The 17,145-nt window shown below is 41.9% G+C and overlaps 1 protein-coding gene across 2 annotated transcripts in view; it reads right to left on the bottom strand.

Annotated features, from left to right (window-relative positions):
* Nucleotides 1-17,145, bottom strand: part of LOC118398365 (leucine-rich repeat-containing protein 1-like) — an 85,705-nt gene that overhangs the window by 28,044 nt on the left and 40,516 nt on the right. For both annotated transcript variants that reach the window (XM_035793642.1, XM_035793651.1), the window contains exons 2-4: nucleotides 11,883-12,000; nucleotides 6,802-6,880; nucleotides 4,038-4,127 (exon numbers count right to left, since the gene is read on the bottom strand). In XM_035793642.1, coding sequence (XP_035649535.1) covers nucleotides 4,038-4,127; nucleotides 6,802-6,880; nucleotides 11,883-12,000 — 287 coding nt within the window. The remainder of the gene's footprint in view (nucleotides 1-4,037; nucleotides 4,128-6,801; nucleotides 6,881-11,882; nucleotides 12,001-17,145) is intronic.

The following is a 17,145-nucleotide window of genomic DNA, read 5'->3' as shown; positions in this document are numbered from 1 at the left end:
TTTATGTTACGTGCGTCTGTCCACGAGAGATTAACGAGTGATTAACAGAGGTGTAGAAAATATTTTTTTCCCCTACAAATCCATTAAGCCTACACCATTTGGGTGACAGCATTTCAGCCGTCCACAGCTAGACGAGCGAGTGAGTGAATGGATGAACAATCAATATCTGGCCTAATACTGTGCATTTATGCACGAGTAGGTCTGTCTTCTCACATCTTCACCAACTGTCACAGAGCTCTTACTAGGTCACCATGGTAACTCAGATCAACACAGCTTTAATATGACTTTAATCGAGCACAATAAGTAACATTACTCAGTCTATAATTTAGACCTACATATCACAGAGAGAAAGACAGCTGAATCATTCTGCAAAACACCATATTTACATTAACCATGTAAGGTTATGCTACATACAGTAATCCCTAATTTACAGAAACATGTCAAGTCAAAACAGAGGCCTATTTAGTTTTACACTAGTTCAATTTTTTCAAGTGTTCCTTCAAAATCTGTTGCTGCGTTGTGCATAACACAAAAGGGGCCTGTCAACGAGTATAGAACGATATACGGCCGGTGAGTGTTGGAGGCGTCGTATAATATTAGTGCCTCATCTGATGATGATAAATCCTAGTAGGAGCCTAAAGAGAGATTATGACTGTAGCTGCTGTCTGTAGACTGTAGTCGACATACAGTCTACTGCATGATAACGGCATGATATATTATTCAGTTATTTGAAGGGAGAGAGGGCTGGCATTCTTTTGCAAGTGAAATGTAAACAAACTTGGCAGGCTGGAGGAAATTACAGAGGAAATTTCAGGGTCGCTGGGGATAGAGGGGGACAGGAAAGAAGCAGAACTTACTGATACAACTACCCTTGTAAGTTATTATGCCATAAATCAAATAACACCATGAAATTATACCCTAGATCATCATGAAACTACCAAAAGATATTACACAGTAACATAGCAGTATTTATTAAAATAGATCGTCATGGAAACACACACAGCTCCAAACCACATCCATTGAAGGAGGGTGTGAGTGCCAGCAACTTCCAAAAATGTCAGTTACAGACAATTTGTAGTCACAGTGTCAATGTCATGACATTGTTCAGAACTTAAAAACAGGAAGCAGTTTCATAACCACCTGTGACTAAGAAATATGACCGACAGTAGCATACAATTTTTTACTCATTCTTTTTATGTTAAATCAAATCAAATTTTATTTGTCACATACACATGGTTAGCAGATGTTAATGCGAGTGTAGCGAAATGCTTGTGCTTCTAGTTCCGACAATGCAGTGATAACCAACAAGTAATCTAACTAACAATTCCAAAACTACTGTCTTATACACAGTGTAAGGGGATAAAGAATATGTACATAAGGATATATGAATGAGTGATTGTACAGGGCAGCATACAGTAGATGGTATCGAGTACAGTATATACATATGAGATGAGTATGTAGACAAAGTAAACAAAGTGGCATAGTTAAAGTGGCTAGTGATACATGTGTTACATAAGGATGCAGTCGATGATATAGAGTACAGTATATACGTATGCATATGAGATGAATAATGTAGGGTAAGTAACATTATATAAGGTAGCATTGTTTAAAGTGGCTAGTGATATATTTACATCATTTCCCATCAATTCCCATTATTAAAGTGGCTGGAGTTGGGTCAGTGTCAATGACAGTGTGTTGGCAGCAGCCACTCAATGTTAGTGGTGGCTGTTTAACAGTCTGATGGCCTTGAGATAGAAGCTGTTTTTCAGTCTCTCGGTCCCAGCTTTGATGCACCTGTACTGACCTCGCCTTCTGGATGATAGCGGGGTGAACAGGCAGTGGCTCGGGTGGTTGATGTCCTTGATGATCTTTATGGCCTTCCTGTAACATCGGGTGGTGTAGGTGTCCTGGAGGGCAGGTAGTTTGCCCCCGGTGATGCGTTGTGCAGACCTCACTACCCTCTGGAGAGCCTTACGGTTGAGGGCGGAGCAGTTGCCATACCAGGCGGTGATAATGCCCGCCAGGATGCTCTCGATTGTGCATCTGTAGAAGTTTGAGTGCTTTTGGTGACAAGCCAAATTTCTTCAGCCTCCTGAGGTTGAAGAGGCGCTGCTGCGCCTTCTTCACGACGCTGTCTGTGTGAGTGGACCAATTCAGTTTGTCTGTGATGTGTATGCCGAGGAACTTAAAACTTGCTACCCTCTCCACTACTGTTCCATCGATGTGGATAGGGGGGTGTTCCCTCTGCTGTTTCCTGAAGTCCACAATCATCTCCTTAGTTTTGTTGACGTTGAGTGTGAGGTTATTTTCCTGACACCACACTCCGAGGGCCCTCACCTCCTCCCTGTAGGCCGTCTCGTCGTTGTTGGTAATCAAGCCTACCACTGTTGTGTCGTCCACAAACTTGATGATTGAGTTGGAGGCGTGCGTGGCCACGCAGTCGTGGGTGAACAGGGAGTACAGGAGAGGGCTCAGAACGCACCCTTGTGGGGCCCCCGTGTTGAGGATCAGCGGGGAGGAGATGTTGTTGCCTACCCTCACCACCTGGGGCGGCCCGTCAGGATGTCCAGTACCCAGTTGCACAGGGCGGGGTCGAGACCCAGGGTCTCGAGCTTGATGACGAGCTTGGAGGGTACTATGGTGTTGAATGCCGAGCTGTAGTCGATGAACAGCATTCTCACATAGGTATTCCTCTTGTCCAGGTGGGTTAGGGCAGTGTGCAGTGTGGTTGAGATTGCGTCGTCTGTGGACCTATTTGGGCGGTAAGCAAATTGGAGTGGGTCTAGGGTGTCAGGTAGGGTGGAGGTGATATGGTCCTTGACTAGTCTCTCAAAGCACTTCATGATGACGGAAGTGAGTGCTACGGGGCGGTAGTCGTTTAGCTCAGTTACCTTAGCTTTCTTGGGAACAGGAACAATGGTGGCCCTCTTGAAGCATGTGGGAACAGCAGACTGGTATAGGGATTGATTGAATATGTCCGTAAACACCCCGGCCAGCTGGTCTGCGCATGCTCTGAGGGCGCGGCTGGGGATGCCGTCTGGGCCTGCAGCCTTGCGAGGGTTAACACGTTTAAATGTCTTACTCACCTCGGCTGCAGTGAAGGAGAGACCACATGTTTTCGTTGCAGGCTGTGTCAGTGGCACTGTATTGTCCTCAAAGCGGGCAAAAAAGTAATTTAGTCTGCCTGGGAGCAAGACATCCTGGTCCGTGACTGGGCTGGGTTTCTTCTTGTAGTCCGTGATTGACTGTAGACCCTGCCACATGCCTCTTGTGTCTGAGCCGTTGAATTGAGATTCTACTTTGTCTCTGTACTGACGCTTAGCTTGTTTAATAGCCTTGCGGAGGGAATAGCTGCATTGTTTATATTCGGTCATGTTACCAGACACCTTGCCCTGATTAAAAGCAGTGGTTCGCGCTTTCAGTTTCACGCGAATGCTGCCATCAATCCACGGTTTCTGGTTAGGGAATGTTTTTATCGTTGCTATGGGAACGACATCTTCAACACACGTTCTAATGAACTCGCACACCGAATCAGCGTATTCGTCAATATTTTTATCTGACGCAATACGAAACATGTCCCAGTCCACGTGATGGAAGCAGTCTTGGAGTGTGGAGTCAGCTTGGTCGGACCAGCGTTGGACAGACCTCAGCGTGGGAGCCTCTTGTTTAAGTTTCTGTCTGTAGGCAGGGATCAACAAAATGGAGTCGTTGTCAGCTTTTCCGAAAGGGGGGCGGGGCAGGGCCTTATATGCGTCGCGGAAGTTAGAGTAACAATGATCCAAGGTTTTACCACCCCTGGTTGCGCAATCGATATGCTGATAAAATTTAGGGAGTCTTGTTTTCAGATTAGCTTTGTTAAAATCCCCAGCTACAATGAATGCAGCCTCCGGATAAATGGTTTCCAGTTAAGTCACAGACCATGTGAACATCAAAAGCGCATAAGTGAGAACTAAATTCCAACCCATTAAACACGTTTCTGTATGACAGGACTATAAAACAAATGATTTATTTTTTTAATGCCAGAAAGAAGCACTTACTTTCCAATGTTTTCGGGAAGAGCCTGCAACGAAATGTCATTGATGGAAAGGCATGTTAAATTCTGAAGCTCTGGAAAACTCTCAGGTAATCTGCAAAAACAAGAGGATTTCAAATCAAAATCAGATCTTTGCAGCTGAAATAAATGTTGGCAGATTCCTGAAAAATCAATGGATCCAACTGTATATATAGGCAATACGAATACTATAAAATATACTATAAAGCTAATACAGGCTTTCTACTTTCCTCTCTGACAGGAAAGTTTAATCTAACTTTTTCTTTCCACTTGATGACAGTGCATTTGTATTCACACCCCTTCACTTTTTGTTATGTTACAGCCTTATTCTAAAATTGATTTTTTTTAAAAAATTAAATCCCCAATCTACACACAATACCCCATAACGACAAAGTGAAAACGGGTTTTTAGAAATTATAAATACCTCATTTACATACGTTTTCAGACACTTTGCTATGAAATTTGAAATTGAGCTCAGGTCCATCCTGTTTCCATTGACCATCCTTGAGATGTTTCTCCTTCAACTTATTGTAAATTCAATTAGTTGGACATGATTTGGAAAGGCACACATCTGTCTATATAAAGGTCCCACAGTTGAGAGAGCATGTCAGAGCAAAAACCATGCCATGAGGTCAAAGGAATTGTCCGTAGAGCTCCGAGACAGGATTATGTCGAAGCAAAGATCTGGGGAAGGGTCACCAAGAACACAGTGGCCTCCATTCTTAAATGAAAGAAGTTTGGAACCACCAAGACTCTTCCTAGAGCTGGCCGCCTGGCCAAACTGAGCAATCAGGGGAGACGGGACTTGGTCAGGGAGGTGACCAAGAACCTGATGGTGACTCTGACAGAGCTCCTCCATGGAGATGGGAGAACCTTCCAGAACAACAACCATCTCTGCAGCACTCCACCAATCAGACCTTTATGGTAGAGTGGCCAGAAGGAAGCCACTCCTCAATAAAAGGCACATTACAGGTCGCTTGTAGTTTGCCAAGAGGCACCTAAAGGACTCTGACGATGAGAAACAAGATTCTCTGGTCTGACGAAACCATGATTGAACTCTTTGGCCTGAATGCCAAGTGTCACATCTGGAGAAAATCTGGCAGCATCCCTACGGTGAAGTATGGTGGTGGCAGCATCATGCTGTGGGGATGTTTTTCAGCGGCAAGGATTGGGAGACTATTCAGGATCGAGGGAAAGATGAACAGAGCAAAGTACAGAGATCCTTGATGAAAGTGCTCTGGAGCACTCAGGACCTCAGACTGGGGCGAAGGTTCACCTTCCAACAGGACAACGACCCTAAGCACACAGCCAATACAATGCAGGAGTGGCTTCGGGACAAGTGTCCTTGAGTGGCCCAGTCAGATCCCGGACTTAAACCCGATTGAACATCTCTGGAGAAACCTGAAAATAGCTGTGCAGCAACCATCCCCATCCAACCTGACAGAGCTTGAGAGGATCTGCAAAGAATGGGAGAAACTCCCCAAATACAGGTGTGCCAAGCTTGTAGCGTCATACCCAAGAAGAGTCAAGGCTGTAATCGCTGCCAAAGGTGCGTCAACAAAGTACTGAGTAAAGGGTCTGAATAACTATGTAAATCTGATTGAATTGTTATATACAGTTCCTTGCACGCCCAATTTTTCAGTTTTTGATTTGTTAAAAAAGTTTGAAATATCCAATAAATGTCGTTCCACTTCATGATTGTGTCCCACTTGTTGATTCTTCACAAAATACAGTTTTATATCTTTATGTTTGAAGCCTGAAATGTGGCAAAAGGTCGCAAAGTTCAAGGGGGCCGAATACTTTCGCAAGGCACTGTATAACAATTAGATTATAGATATATTTCAAATGCGCTGTATAGTTTTAAGCCTTCATGACACGATTCCCTTCCATCTAACATGGTCACCCAGAGACAATCTCAGACACACAATGATTCTGTCAGTGTGGGAGTGTGAAAGGTTTGTAATGCCGTACCACATTACAATCCAAAGCACAACGCTTAACCATATTATATAATCTGCAGGTCAGAGCACTACATATTCCCATCCCCGACTGAGTAGCTGTAAAGCTGTCTAACAAGAACATCTAAGCCAGAGGTACTCAACTATTACTCTACGAGGTCCAGAGCCTACTGGTTTGTCTGTTCTACTTGGTAATTCATTGCACACACTTGGTGTCCCAGGTCTAAATGAGTCCCTGATCACAGGGGAACTATGTAAAAATGCAGTGGAACTGGCTTTGAGGTCCAGAGTTGAGTTTGAGAGATCTAGGCTGTTTACTAGGTAGGCAAATTGCACATCCCAGGGCATGGCCAGTCCCAAACTGAACCATATGGCATTGTGACGGCCTCCACTAGGATGCAAACTATCCAGACCTCACCATGAGACAGCTGACAGGCAAACTGGAGCAAAACATGTCCCATACAATATTCATTAGTATAAATTACCTGTTAGATCTAATACTGTAGTTCTTCAATGTCATCAACGAAATTGTCACTAAAACGGGTTCATCGGATAGCAGTTCGAGCAAAAAAGAAATCCTGTCTGAAAATACCTTTAAAGTTACTCCATTTTCCTCTCAATATAGCTCATTTTCTGCTTGTGTTTGAACGACTCCTTCTCTAGTTGTCATGCAAAGTTCCTAGATATAACTTACTACAGTGCTGCTACACTATTGTGTTGCTACGGTATGTTTGTTTTGTTCACTCCCATTTGCTAAACATTTATGGCGACATGAATTCAAAGATCAGTTACCTTGTTAATGGGTTTCCACTAAAGTCTGCTACTTGGAGAGCTTTACAGTTAGAAATGCTCTCTGGAATTTCCATGATGTCTATATGAGGGATGAAAAGAAATACATGTTAGCTACATCTTGATCAGCACACACTGTCCATTTATATTTTCCAACGTGGCTATGCATTTGGGTGAGGTTTTTGTCTCGCCCGAGTAGCCTCGTTTCACTGCCAAAAATAAAATGAAACCATTTAGAGTTCAGCGAAATAACATTAATGTCAAATACAGGTAGCATAGTCAAATAATTATCATCCAATCACAACCATTACTCTCTTGCAGGAATTCCACTGACGGTCCGTATGCAGCCAAACGTAGCTGCTGCTCATGTTGTTATCTGTACTGGCGCTTAAGCCATGACAGGGAGAAATAGTGGAGTGGTAACAAGCGTGCAAGCAGTTGCTCCCAACGCCACTTGGGTACACCGCAGCAACCACCGAGAAGCTCTTGCTGCCAAGGGATTGTCTGACAGACGACCATGTAATGCTTTTACAACATACAAAAGTGCACTGGTTAACAAGGGGCAAAGTATTGACACTTTTTTGAATAGAGACGAGTTTAAAAGTTCTTTGTACTGACCATAATTTTCACTTGTCTGACCATTTGCACGATGACGAGTTTCTCACACAACTGGCATCTGGGTGATGTTTTTTCTCGCCTGAATGATCTGAATCTAGGATTACAGGGACTCTCCGCAAGTATATTCAATGTGGAGGACAAAATTGAGGCTATGATTGAGAAGTTGAAGCTCTTCTCTGTCTGCATTAACAAGGACAACACACAGGTCTTTCCATCGCTATGATTTTTTTTGTGTGCAAATGGACTCAAGCTTAAGGACAATGTCAAATTGTAAAAACCTGATTGAGTTGGGTGCAAAATTACGCAGGTACAGTGAGGGAAAAAAGTATTTGATCCCCTGCTGATTTAGTATGTTTGCCCACTGACAAAGAAATGATCAGTCTCTAATTTTAATGGTAGCTTTATTTGAACAGCGAGAGACCGAATAACAACAAAAATATCCAGAAAAACACGTCAAAAATTTTATAAATTGATTTGCATTTTAAATGGAGGGAAATAAGTATTTGACCCCCTCTCAATCAGAAAGATTTCTGGCTCCCAGGTGTCTTTCATACAGGGAACGAGCTGAGATTAGGAGCACACTCTTAAATGGAGTGCTCCTCTAATCTCAGTTTCTTACCTGTATAAAAGATACCTGTCCACAGAAGCAATCAATCAATCAGATTCCAAACTCTCCACCATGGCCAAGACCAAAGAAGTCTCCAAGGATGTCAGGGACAAGATTGTAGATCTACACATGGCCGGAATGGGCTACAAGACCATTGCCAAGCAGCTTGGTGAGAAGGTGACAACAGTTGGTGCGAGAAACACAAAAGAACTGTCGCTATCCCCTGTCCTGGGGTCCATGCAAAATCTCACCTCGTGGAGTTGGTATGATCATGAGAACCGTGAGGAATCAGCCCAGAACTACACAGGAGGATCTTGTCAATGATCTCAAGGCAGCTGGGACCATAGTCACCAAGAAAACAATTGGTAATACACTACGTCGTGAAGGACTGAAATCCTGCAGCACCGCAAGGTCCCCCTGCTCAAGAAAGCACATGTACATGCCCATCTGAAGTTTGCCAATGAACATCTGAATGATTCAGAGGACAACTGGGTGAAAGTGTTGTGGTCAGATGAGACCAAAATGGAGCTCTTTGGCATCAACTCAACTTGCCGTGTTTGGAGGAGGAGGAATGCTGCCTTTGCCCCCAAGAAACCATCCCCACCGTCAAACATAGAGGTGGAAACATTATGCTTTGGGGGTGTTTTTCTGCTAAGGGGACAGGACAACTTCACCGCATCAAAAGGGGCGATGGACATGGCCATGTACCGTCAAATCTTGGGTGAAAACCTCCTTCAGCCAGGGTATTGAAAATGGGTAGTGGATGGGTATTCCAGCATGACAATGACCCAAAACACACGGCCAAGGCAACAAAGGAGCGGCTCAAGAAAAAGCACATTAACCAGTTGAAGCTAGGGGGGCGCTATTTCATTATTGGGTAAAAAAAAACGTGCCCGTTTTAAGCGCAATATTTTGTCACAAAAAGATGCGACTATGCATATAATTGCCAGCTTTGAAAAGAAAACACTGACGTTTTCAAAACTGCAAAGATATTATCTGTGGGTGCCCCAGAACTGATCTTACAGGCGAAACCAAGATGCAACCTCAAACAGGAAATGAGCAGGATTTTTGAGGCTCTGTTTTCTTATATGGCTGTGAAAGCGCCACGAATTAGCCTGCACCTTTCTACCGTTTCTCCAAGTTGTCTGCAGCATTGTGACGTATTTGTAGGCATATCATTGGAAGATTGGCCATAAGAGACTACATTTACCAGGGGTCCGCCCAGTCTCCTTTGTTGAAATTGTTGCGTAATCTCCAAGCTGCTCGCATTCATCCATGTGATTGAGACAGAGGAGACTTCCAGGAATGATATATCATGAAGAGATGTGAAAAACACCTTGAGGATTGATTCTAAACAACATTTACCATGTTTCAGACGATATTATGGAGTTAATGTGGAAGAAAGTTTGGCGTTTGGATGAATGAATTTTCTTTTTTTTTTGGTAGCCAAACATGACGCAGAAAACGGACCAATTTCTCCTGCACAACTAATCTTTCAGGAAAACTGAACATTTGCCATCTAACTGAGAGTCTCCTCATTGAAAACATCCGAAGTTCTTCAAAGGTAAATGATTTATTGAATGTTTTTGCTGGTTTTTGTGAAATGTTGCCTACTAATGCTAACGCAAAATGCTAATGCTAAATGCTAACGCTAAATGCTAGTTTGCCATGGTTGAGAAGCATATTTTGAAAATCTGAGATGACAGTGTTGTTAACAAAAGGCTAAGCTTGAGAGCAAATAGATTAATTTCATTTAATTTGCGATTTTCATGAATAGTTAACGTTGCGTTATGGTAATGAGCTTGAGGCTGTATTCACGATCCCGGATCCGGGATGGCTCGACGCAAGAAGTTACGGTCCTGGAGTGGCCTAGCCAGTCTCCAGACCTTAATCCCAAAGAAAATCTGTGGAGGGAGCTGAAGGTTCGAGTTGCCAAACGTCACCCTCGAAACCTTAATGACTTGGAGAAGATCTGCAAGGAGGAGTGGGACAAAATCCCTCCTGAGATGTGTGCAAACCTGGTGGCCAACTACAAGAAACATCTGACCTCTGATTGCCAACAGGGGTTTTGCCACCAAGTACTAAGTCATGTTTTGCAGAGGGGTCAAATACATATTTCCCTCATTAAAATGCTAATGAATTTATAACGTTTTTGACATGCGTTTTTCTGGATTTTTTTGTTGATAGTCTTGTCTCTCACTGTTCAAATAAACCTACCATTAAAATTACAGAGTGATCATTTCTTTGTCAGTGGGCAAAAGTACAAAATCAGCAGGGGATCAAATACTTTCCCCCCTCACTGTACTTTCCTGAAACAGATGACAAACAACTGGATTCGTTATCCCTTTCATGCCCTGCCTCCAGTCCACTTACCAATATCTGAACAAGAAAGCCTCATCAAAATTGCAACAAGTGGTTCTGTGAAAATTGAATTTAATCAGAAGCCACTGCCAGATTTCTGGATTGGGCTGCGCTCAGAGTATCTTTCCTTGGCAAATCGCGCTATTCAGACAATGATGCCCTTTGCAACCACGCACCTATGTGAGACTGGATTCTTGACCCTCACTAGCATGAACACCAAATACAGGCACAGACTGTGTGTGGAAAATGATTTAAGACCGACTCTCTCCAATACAACCCAAAATTGCAGATTTATGTGCATCCTTTCAAGCACACCCTTCTCATTAACCTGTGGTGAGTGATTCGCAACAATTTTCGATGAACAATTATGGTTTTATATGCAAGATGGTTAAATAAAGAGAAATTTTTGATTAGAATGATATTATTATTTGTGCCCTGGTCCTATAAGAGCTCTTTGTCACTTCCCACGAGCCAGGTTGTGAAAAAAACTCACACTCATTCTTATGTTTAATAAATATATTGTATAGTGTGTGTGGGCAGGCTTACAATGGATGGCAAAAACATTTCAGAGTCGGCCGACGCTGGTGCTAGAGGGGGTACGCAGCTGGAGGTTGAATGTACGGGACTATAAAAAGTTTGGGAACCACTGGTATTGAGTATCAAACATTGGACATAAAATGAAGACAAGTTGTGAAGACAAGCTTTCTTGACCAAACTATAAAATCATTAACTATGACATCCCTCAATCAAGATTACAAAATAGTTCAGAAAGTCCATCCAACTAGACATTACACTAAAAGCTACTGATCCAGACAATGTAAACAGATAGACATAAAACATACATGAAGGAGAACTGTCTATTTAAAATCATTTGAATCGCCACTAAATTATCATGGTCGTTGTGCCAACCATGGAGAGTTGCGTGTGATTTGGTCCTGCTGGGAAGCATTCTGGATTTGGTCCTGCTCTGTGATGGCAGCTTTCTTTGAGGAATGTTAACCCTTTTAGTCCAGACGTTATGAGAGAAACCACACCATTATGGCTCTGAGAATATGTTTGATGTGTACAGTGAAAGCGAGTGGATGGATAGTGCTGAGCATGACTGGTGGTTTGAGCTACTTCTATTGCTTGTCTAGCACTTACTCGCTACATTTTCTAACATACAGGCCTATCATAGTAATAACATCTTATAACCAAGGTCTAGGTTTCTTCCTAGGTTCCTGCATTTCTAGGGAGTTTTTCCTAGCCACCGTGCTTCTACATCTGCATTGCTTGCTGTTTGTGGTTCTAGGCTGGGTTTCTGTATAGCACTTTGTGACATCTGCTGATGTAAAAAGGGCTTGAAAAATACATTTGATTGATTGATTGTTAACAAAATATCAGCAGTTTTAAAATGTTTGTTCATTCATAGCACCCGTGGTTGAATCAATGTGAGTTTATTTGGTGGGGTTGAAGATCCTTCCAACAGTGTTTATGACCAGTGGTTCTCTCTTCTCACCATTACGAGAGACATCAAGTTCTACCAGCTGCATGAAGTTTGCAATTTCTGGAGGAAGTCTTTGGATCTCGTTGTCACTCAGGCCCAGCTTTCGTAGCTTTAGCAGCTGAAAAAATGGCTGAAAAAGACAAAACAAACATATTAGACTGGCTGTATAGTTGACATGGACATAGTAAAGTATTCAGTGTGAACAAATGAGATAAAATATGGTTTTCAATGGCCTACTATTTGTCCCATCCTGATAATGTGATGGAACATATCATTGATAAAAACAAAAAAACACTTTCCAGAAACCTATGAACCCAATTAACCCACTGTACAGCTGCAGTTGCAACTGTACAGTGGGGCAAAAAAGTATTTAGTCAGCCACCAATTGTGCACTTAAAAAGATGAGGCCTGTAATTTTAATCATTGGTACACTTCAACTATGACAGACAAAATGAGGAAAAAGATTGAGAAAATCACGTAGGATTTTTTATGAATTTATTTTCAAATTATGGTGGAAAATACGTATTTGGTCAATAACAAAAGTTGCTCAATACTTTGTTATATACCCTTTGTTGGCAATGTCAGAGCTCAAACGTTTTCTTTAAGTCTTCACAAGGTTTTCACACACTGTTGCTGGTATTTTGGCCCATTCCTCCATGCAGATCTCCTCTAGAGCAGTGATGTTTTGGGGCTGTTGCTTGGCAACACAGACTTTCAACTCACTCCAAAAATGTTCTATAGGGTTGAGATCTGGAGACTGGCTAGGCCACTCCAGGACCTTGAAATGCTTCTTACGAAGCCACTCCTTTGTTGCCCAGGTGGTGTGTTTGGGATCATTGTCATGCTGAAAGACCCAGCCACGTTTCATCTTCAATGCCCTTGCTGATGGAAGGAGGTTTTCACTCGAAATCTCAGAATGCATGGCCCCATTCATTCTTTCCTTTACACGGATCAGTCGTCCTGGTCCCTTTGCAGAAAAACAGCCCCAAAGCATGATGTTTCCACCCCCATGCTTCACAGTAGGTATGGTGTTCTTTGGATATGCAACTCCGCATTCTTTGTCCTCCAAACACGACAAGTTGTGTTTTTACCAAAAAGTTATATTTTGGTTTCATCTGACATTCTCCCGATCTTCTTCTGGATCATCCAAATGCTCTCTAGCAAACATCAGAGGGGCCTGGACATGTACTGGCTTAAGCAGGGGGACACGTCTGGCACTGCAGGATTTGAGTCCCTGGCGGCGTAGTGCGTTACTGATGGTAGGCTTTGTTACTTTGGTCCCAGCTCTCTGTAGGTCATTCACTAGGTCCCCCCGTGTGGTTCTGTGATTTTTGCTCACCGTTCTTGTGATCATTTTGACCCCACGGGGTGAGATCTTGCGTGGAGCCCCAGATCGAGGGAGATTATCAGTGGTCTTGTATGTCTTCCATTTCCTAATAATTGCTCCCACAGTTTATTTCTTCAAACCAAGCTGCTTACCTATTGGAGATTCAGCCAGTCTTCCTAGCCTGGTGCAGGTCTACAATTTTGTTTCTGGTGTCCTTTGACAGCTCTTTCATCTTGGCCATAGTGGAGTTTGGAGTGTGACTGTTTGAGGTTATGGACAGGTGTCTTTTATACTGATAACAAGTTCAAACAGGTGCCATTAATACAGGTAACGAGTGGAGGACAGAGGAGCCTCAAATAATAAGTCACAGGTCTGTGAGAGCCAGAAATCTTGCTTGTTTGTAGGTGACCAAATATGTATTTTCCACCATAATGTGCAAATAAATTCATAAAAATCCTACAACGGGATTTTTTTCCTCATTTTGTCTGTCATAGTTGAAGTGTACCTATGATGAAAATTACAGGCCTCTCATCTTTTTAAGTGGGAGAACTTGCACAATTGGTGGCTGACTAAATACTTTTTTGTCCCACTGTACATCCATTTTGGGGCTTATAAAATGAACGATGTACCACTTGATTCTTGAAAAATATAACTTGTCTTTTTATTGGTTTATTCGTATTGCCATTAGCTTTTGCCGAAGTAGCAGCTATTATTCCTAGGGTGCACACAAAACCTAAAACACTGCAAGTAGACAAGAACAGTCAATCAGAATGCAAAATATAAGCTTGTTTTATCAAATGTTTGTAAACAAAGAACATTTAAACAAACACTATATAACCTCAAAATATGGTTAAAACTATCATTTGATATCATGGATGGTCAGTCCTTGAGTCAATACCTCTGTCTTTTAATTTGAGAGTGGTCACGTCTCCAGCCCCATGCCTCAACTTTTTACCAAAACGGGGGCAGGGAAATGCTTTGTTATTGTTTCAACTGCTGATTGCCACTTTAAAATGTTGTTTGACTAACCAGGTTTCCATCCAACCATTTCATGTGGATGAATTACCTGACGCATGAAAAAAAATAATAATAATCACAACCGAGTTGATGGAAACAGGGAATGTCAGTACAATTTTTTAAATGTTGATAGACAATTTGTTTGTTGTTATCCCACTACGACTTGGGAAAGCATGCAGTTTATAAGGCTACAAAAATGCAATAAGTTAAGATGAAATTCACAGGGTGGTGAAAGCACACGGTGATGAGCTTGAGGCTCCTTTCCAATAAATATCGAGGGTTCTGTTCTGGTGACATGAAGATGGATGCTTGGCTGCCGTTTAACTAACAAAAAGAATCTCGCTCTTATCCATAGCCTACATGATGAGGTTGTTATCTGTAAACTATTTTTTTCAGCGCACGAGCCAAGACCAGACTGGGCACATTTGCTATAAAAACAGAGTAGAGTTCTCTCTGTATATGGGAATTTTACTGCAAAAGTTATTTATATGTGCACTACGTCCTCATACATAGACTTATCAACAACAAGTCAGTTTGATGGAAAAATGTTTGGTGGGAAAATGCGCATAGTTTATACATTAGTTGCATTAAAATCTGTCGCCAACTGGATGGACACCTAGTTACTGTTAAACATATGTAATAAACAGGCTAACTGAAAGACCATACTTGACCACAATCAACTCACTAAATAAGTTTTAACCAGCAAAAAGTAAAGCATTTAGGCTTAAGAGTGGTAGTCAGTGGTCTGGCAAATATTGTTCAGTTCCTACCCAGTTCTCTGATGTAATAAACTAGCCTGTTCTTTTATCTGGATGATGACCTACTTGGATGCTGCCTTATCCTGACACTTCCAGACACCATCTCTGTTTCATAAATATTAACATTAACCCCAGAAGACTTGTTTCAAAAACATACAACCATAGTGTTCTTGAAAATGCAGTGTTCACACAGCCACCCTAAAAACTCAAAATCAGATTTTTTATTTCTATATCTAGGCCTAATTTCAGTTTTACATGAACCATAGAGATGCAGATTCACACTGGTGTAGCCTCTGATTATCGATTGATTTGACTGTATAAAATCACAATTTGTGAAAAAAAATATCAGAATTTGGCTGCTTGTGTAAAGGTGGTATAAATTGGATGGGTATGAGATATGCAAATAATTGGCAAAAGTCCCGAATTAGGCTTCGTTTTCAGAGGCAGCCCAATTGTGAGATTTTGCACGTTTGGGCAAAAGAGCTATGTGATTGGTCAAAAGACCAAGTAGTGGAAAAATATCAGAATTGGGCTGCCTGTGTAAAATGCACATCGACCCTAGGAGTAGAGACCTATAGTGAGACTAACAGAAGTCGTGAGGGAATAGCCCTCCACCTTAATTGAATATGAATAATAAGCTACAGCATAACAGGTATAAAAACATCTCTATTGATGTAGGCCTATTTTAAGGACAAGTAGCTTACTTTGATTGCAAACAATGCAATCAGTGATGGTGAACTGGACTCCAATTTGCATTTTCAAGAGCACACTCAATCTAGGCTTCCATATTTTACATTCATTTAAAATTCAAATGTAGCCTAGACCTTCTACCGGTAAATAAACTTCCAGAAATGTTCAAGGTTTTATAACTTCAGGACAGAAATAGAGTTAGCCTAAATAGCCTAACACACAGGCTAAATAGCCTAGTGATTCTTAGGTGCCATGAACTCAAAAGGTAATAAGGAGTCCTTCAAATCCATCAATGTTTAGATCATCCTTTACCATTGATATAACTTTCATAACTATTGCAGGTTGTCTTTATGACAAAGGCCTGCCCATCTTCACGTGAAGGAAAGTAGATCAATACTGGGACTTTCTGGGCCTACAGCTTCAACAACCAACTGAATTGTATGTTTGAATGGTAGCAAGGCTGTGATTTGGCCTACTTATTATTATTATTATAATAATAATAATAAAATAGAGACAATAATATGCTAAAATGTAAACTAGAGAATGAAATAGGCAAGCTAATAGGTCCACATGTGCCTTTCTTGTTGACTGTGTGTGGTTAACTGATAAAAATATTACATTGTGGTTGAGTTCTTTGGAAATGTACATTTTCCTGTTCACAATAACACATTATGCTATGTCAACAACAAACATAGCCTAATGATAACTGAACTGTAAACTGGTATTCTTGGGATGGAGGCACAGACACACACACCCGGACAATACAACCATGGCCATCTGATGTGTGGATAAACCTACACTGGTTTCATAGAATGTTTGTCCTGGCCTGAAACTCATGGTTTCAATGATCCTTTGGCCAGACAGAGGAGCACACAAGCCTCTAGTGTGTTCATTATAGACTAGGCCTATTCCAATGTCCCGACAAGATAGGTCAATCAGCTGCTCCAAAATACAATGTCAGCAAGCCTAACCTGCTCTTCCTGTTACCGTTATTCACCCCCAGAGCACACCCAACACAAGGAACCCATTAAGAGGTCTGCGCATGACAGATTTCTTAATCCCGCTGCCGCCCAAAACCGCAGCTGTTCATGCCGTACCCGCCCGCTCCTGCTGGCTTTCTGTCCGACCGCTTCCCCCCAGTCCCGCAACGTTATTTTAGGCGAATGTGACAGCTCACTTGCCAGCCATGGTGCCAGCTATTTTGCACCCAATAGGCAACATCAAAATGCACACAAATAACTGAAGAAATATTAAATTACCTGTGATTCTTATGTGGCCCATTATATTAAGTTATCGGTATAGTCTATATCAGCCAATAGGCTATACAGTTTGAAGAGAGCAGAGTTGGACAGACTGCGGACACTTGCACATTCCTTCCTTTAACTAGGCAAGTCAGTTCAGAACAAATTCTTATTTTCAAGTTCTTATTTGCCTAGGAACAGTGAGTTAACTGCCTTGTTCAGGAGCAGAATGACAGATTTTA

Source organism: Oncorhynchus keta, chromosome 2 (genome assembly GCF_023373465.1).
Source record: "Oncorhynchus keta strain PuntledgeMale-10-30-2019 chromosome 2, Oket_V2, whole genome shotgun sequence".
Lineage (NCBI taxonomy): Eukaryota > Metazoa > Chordata > Actinopteri > Salmoniformes > Salmonidae > Oncorhynchus > Oncorhynchus keta.
The sequence above is the reverse complement of the archived record's forward strand: the minus strand, read 5'-3'. Positions and strand labels throughout refer to the sequence as shown.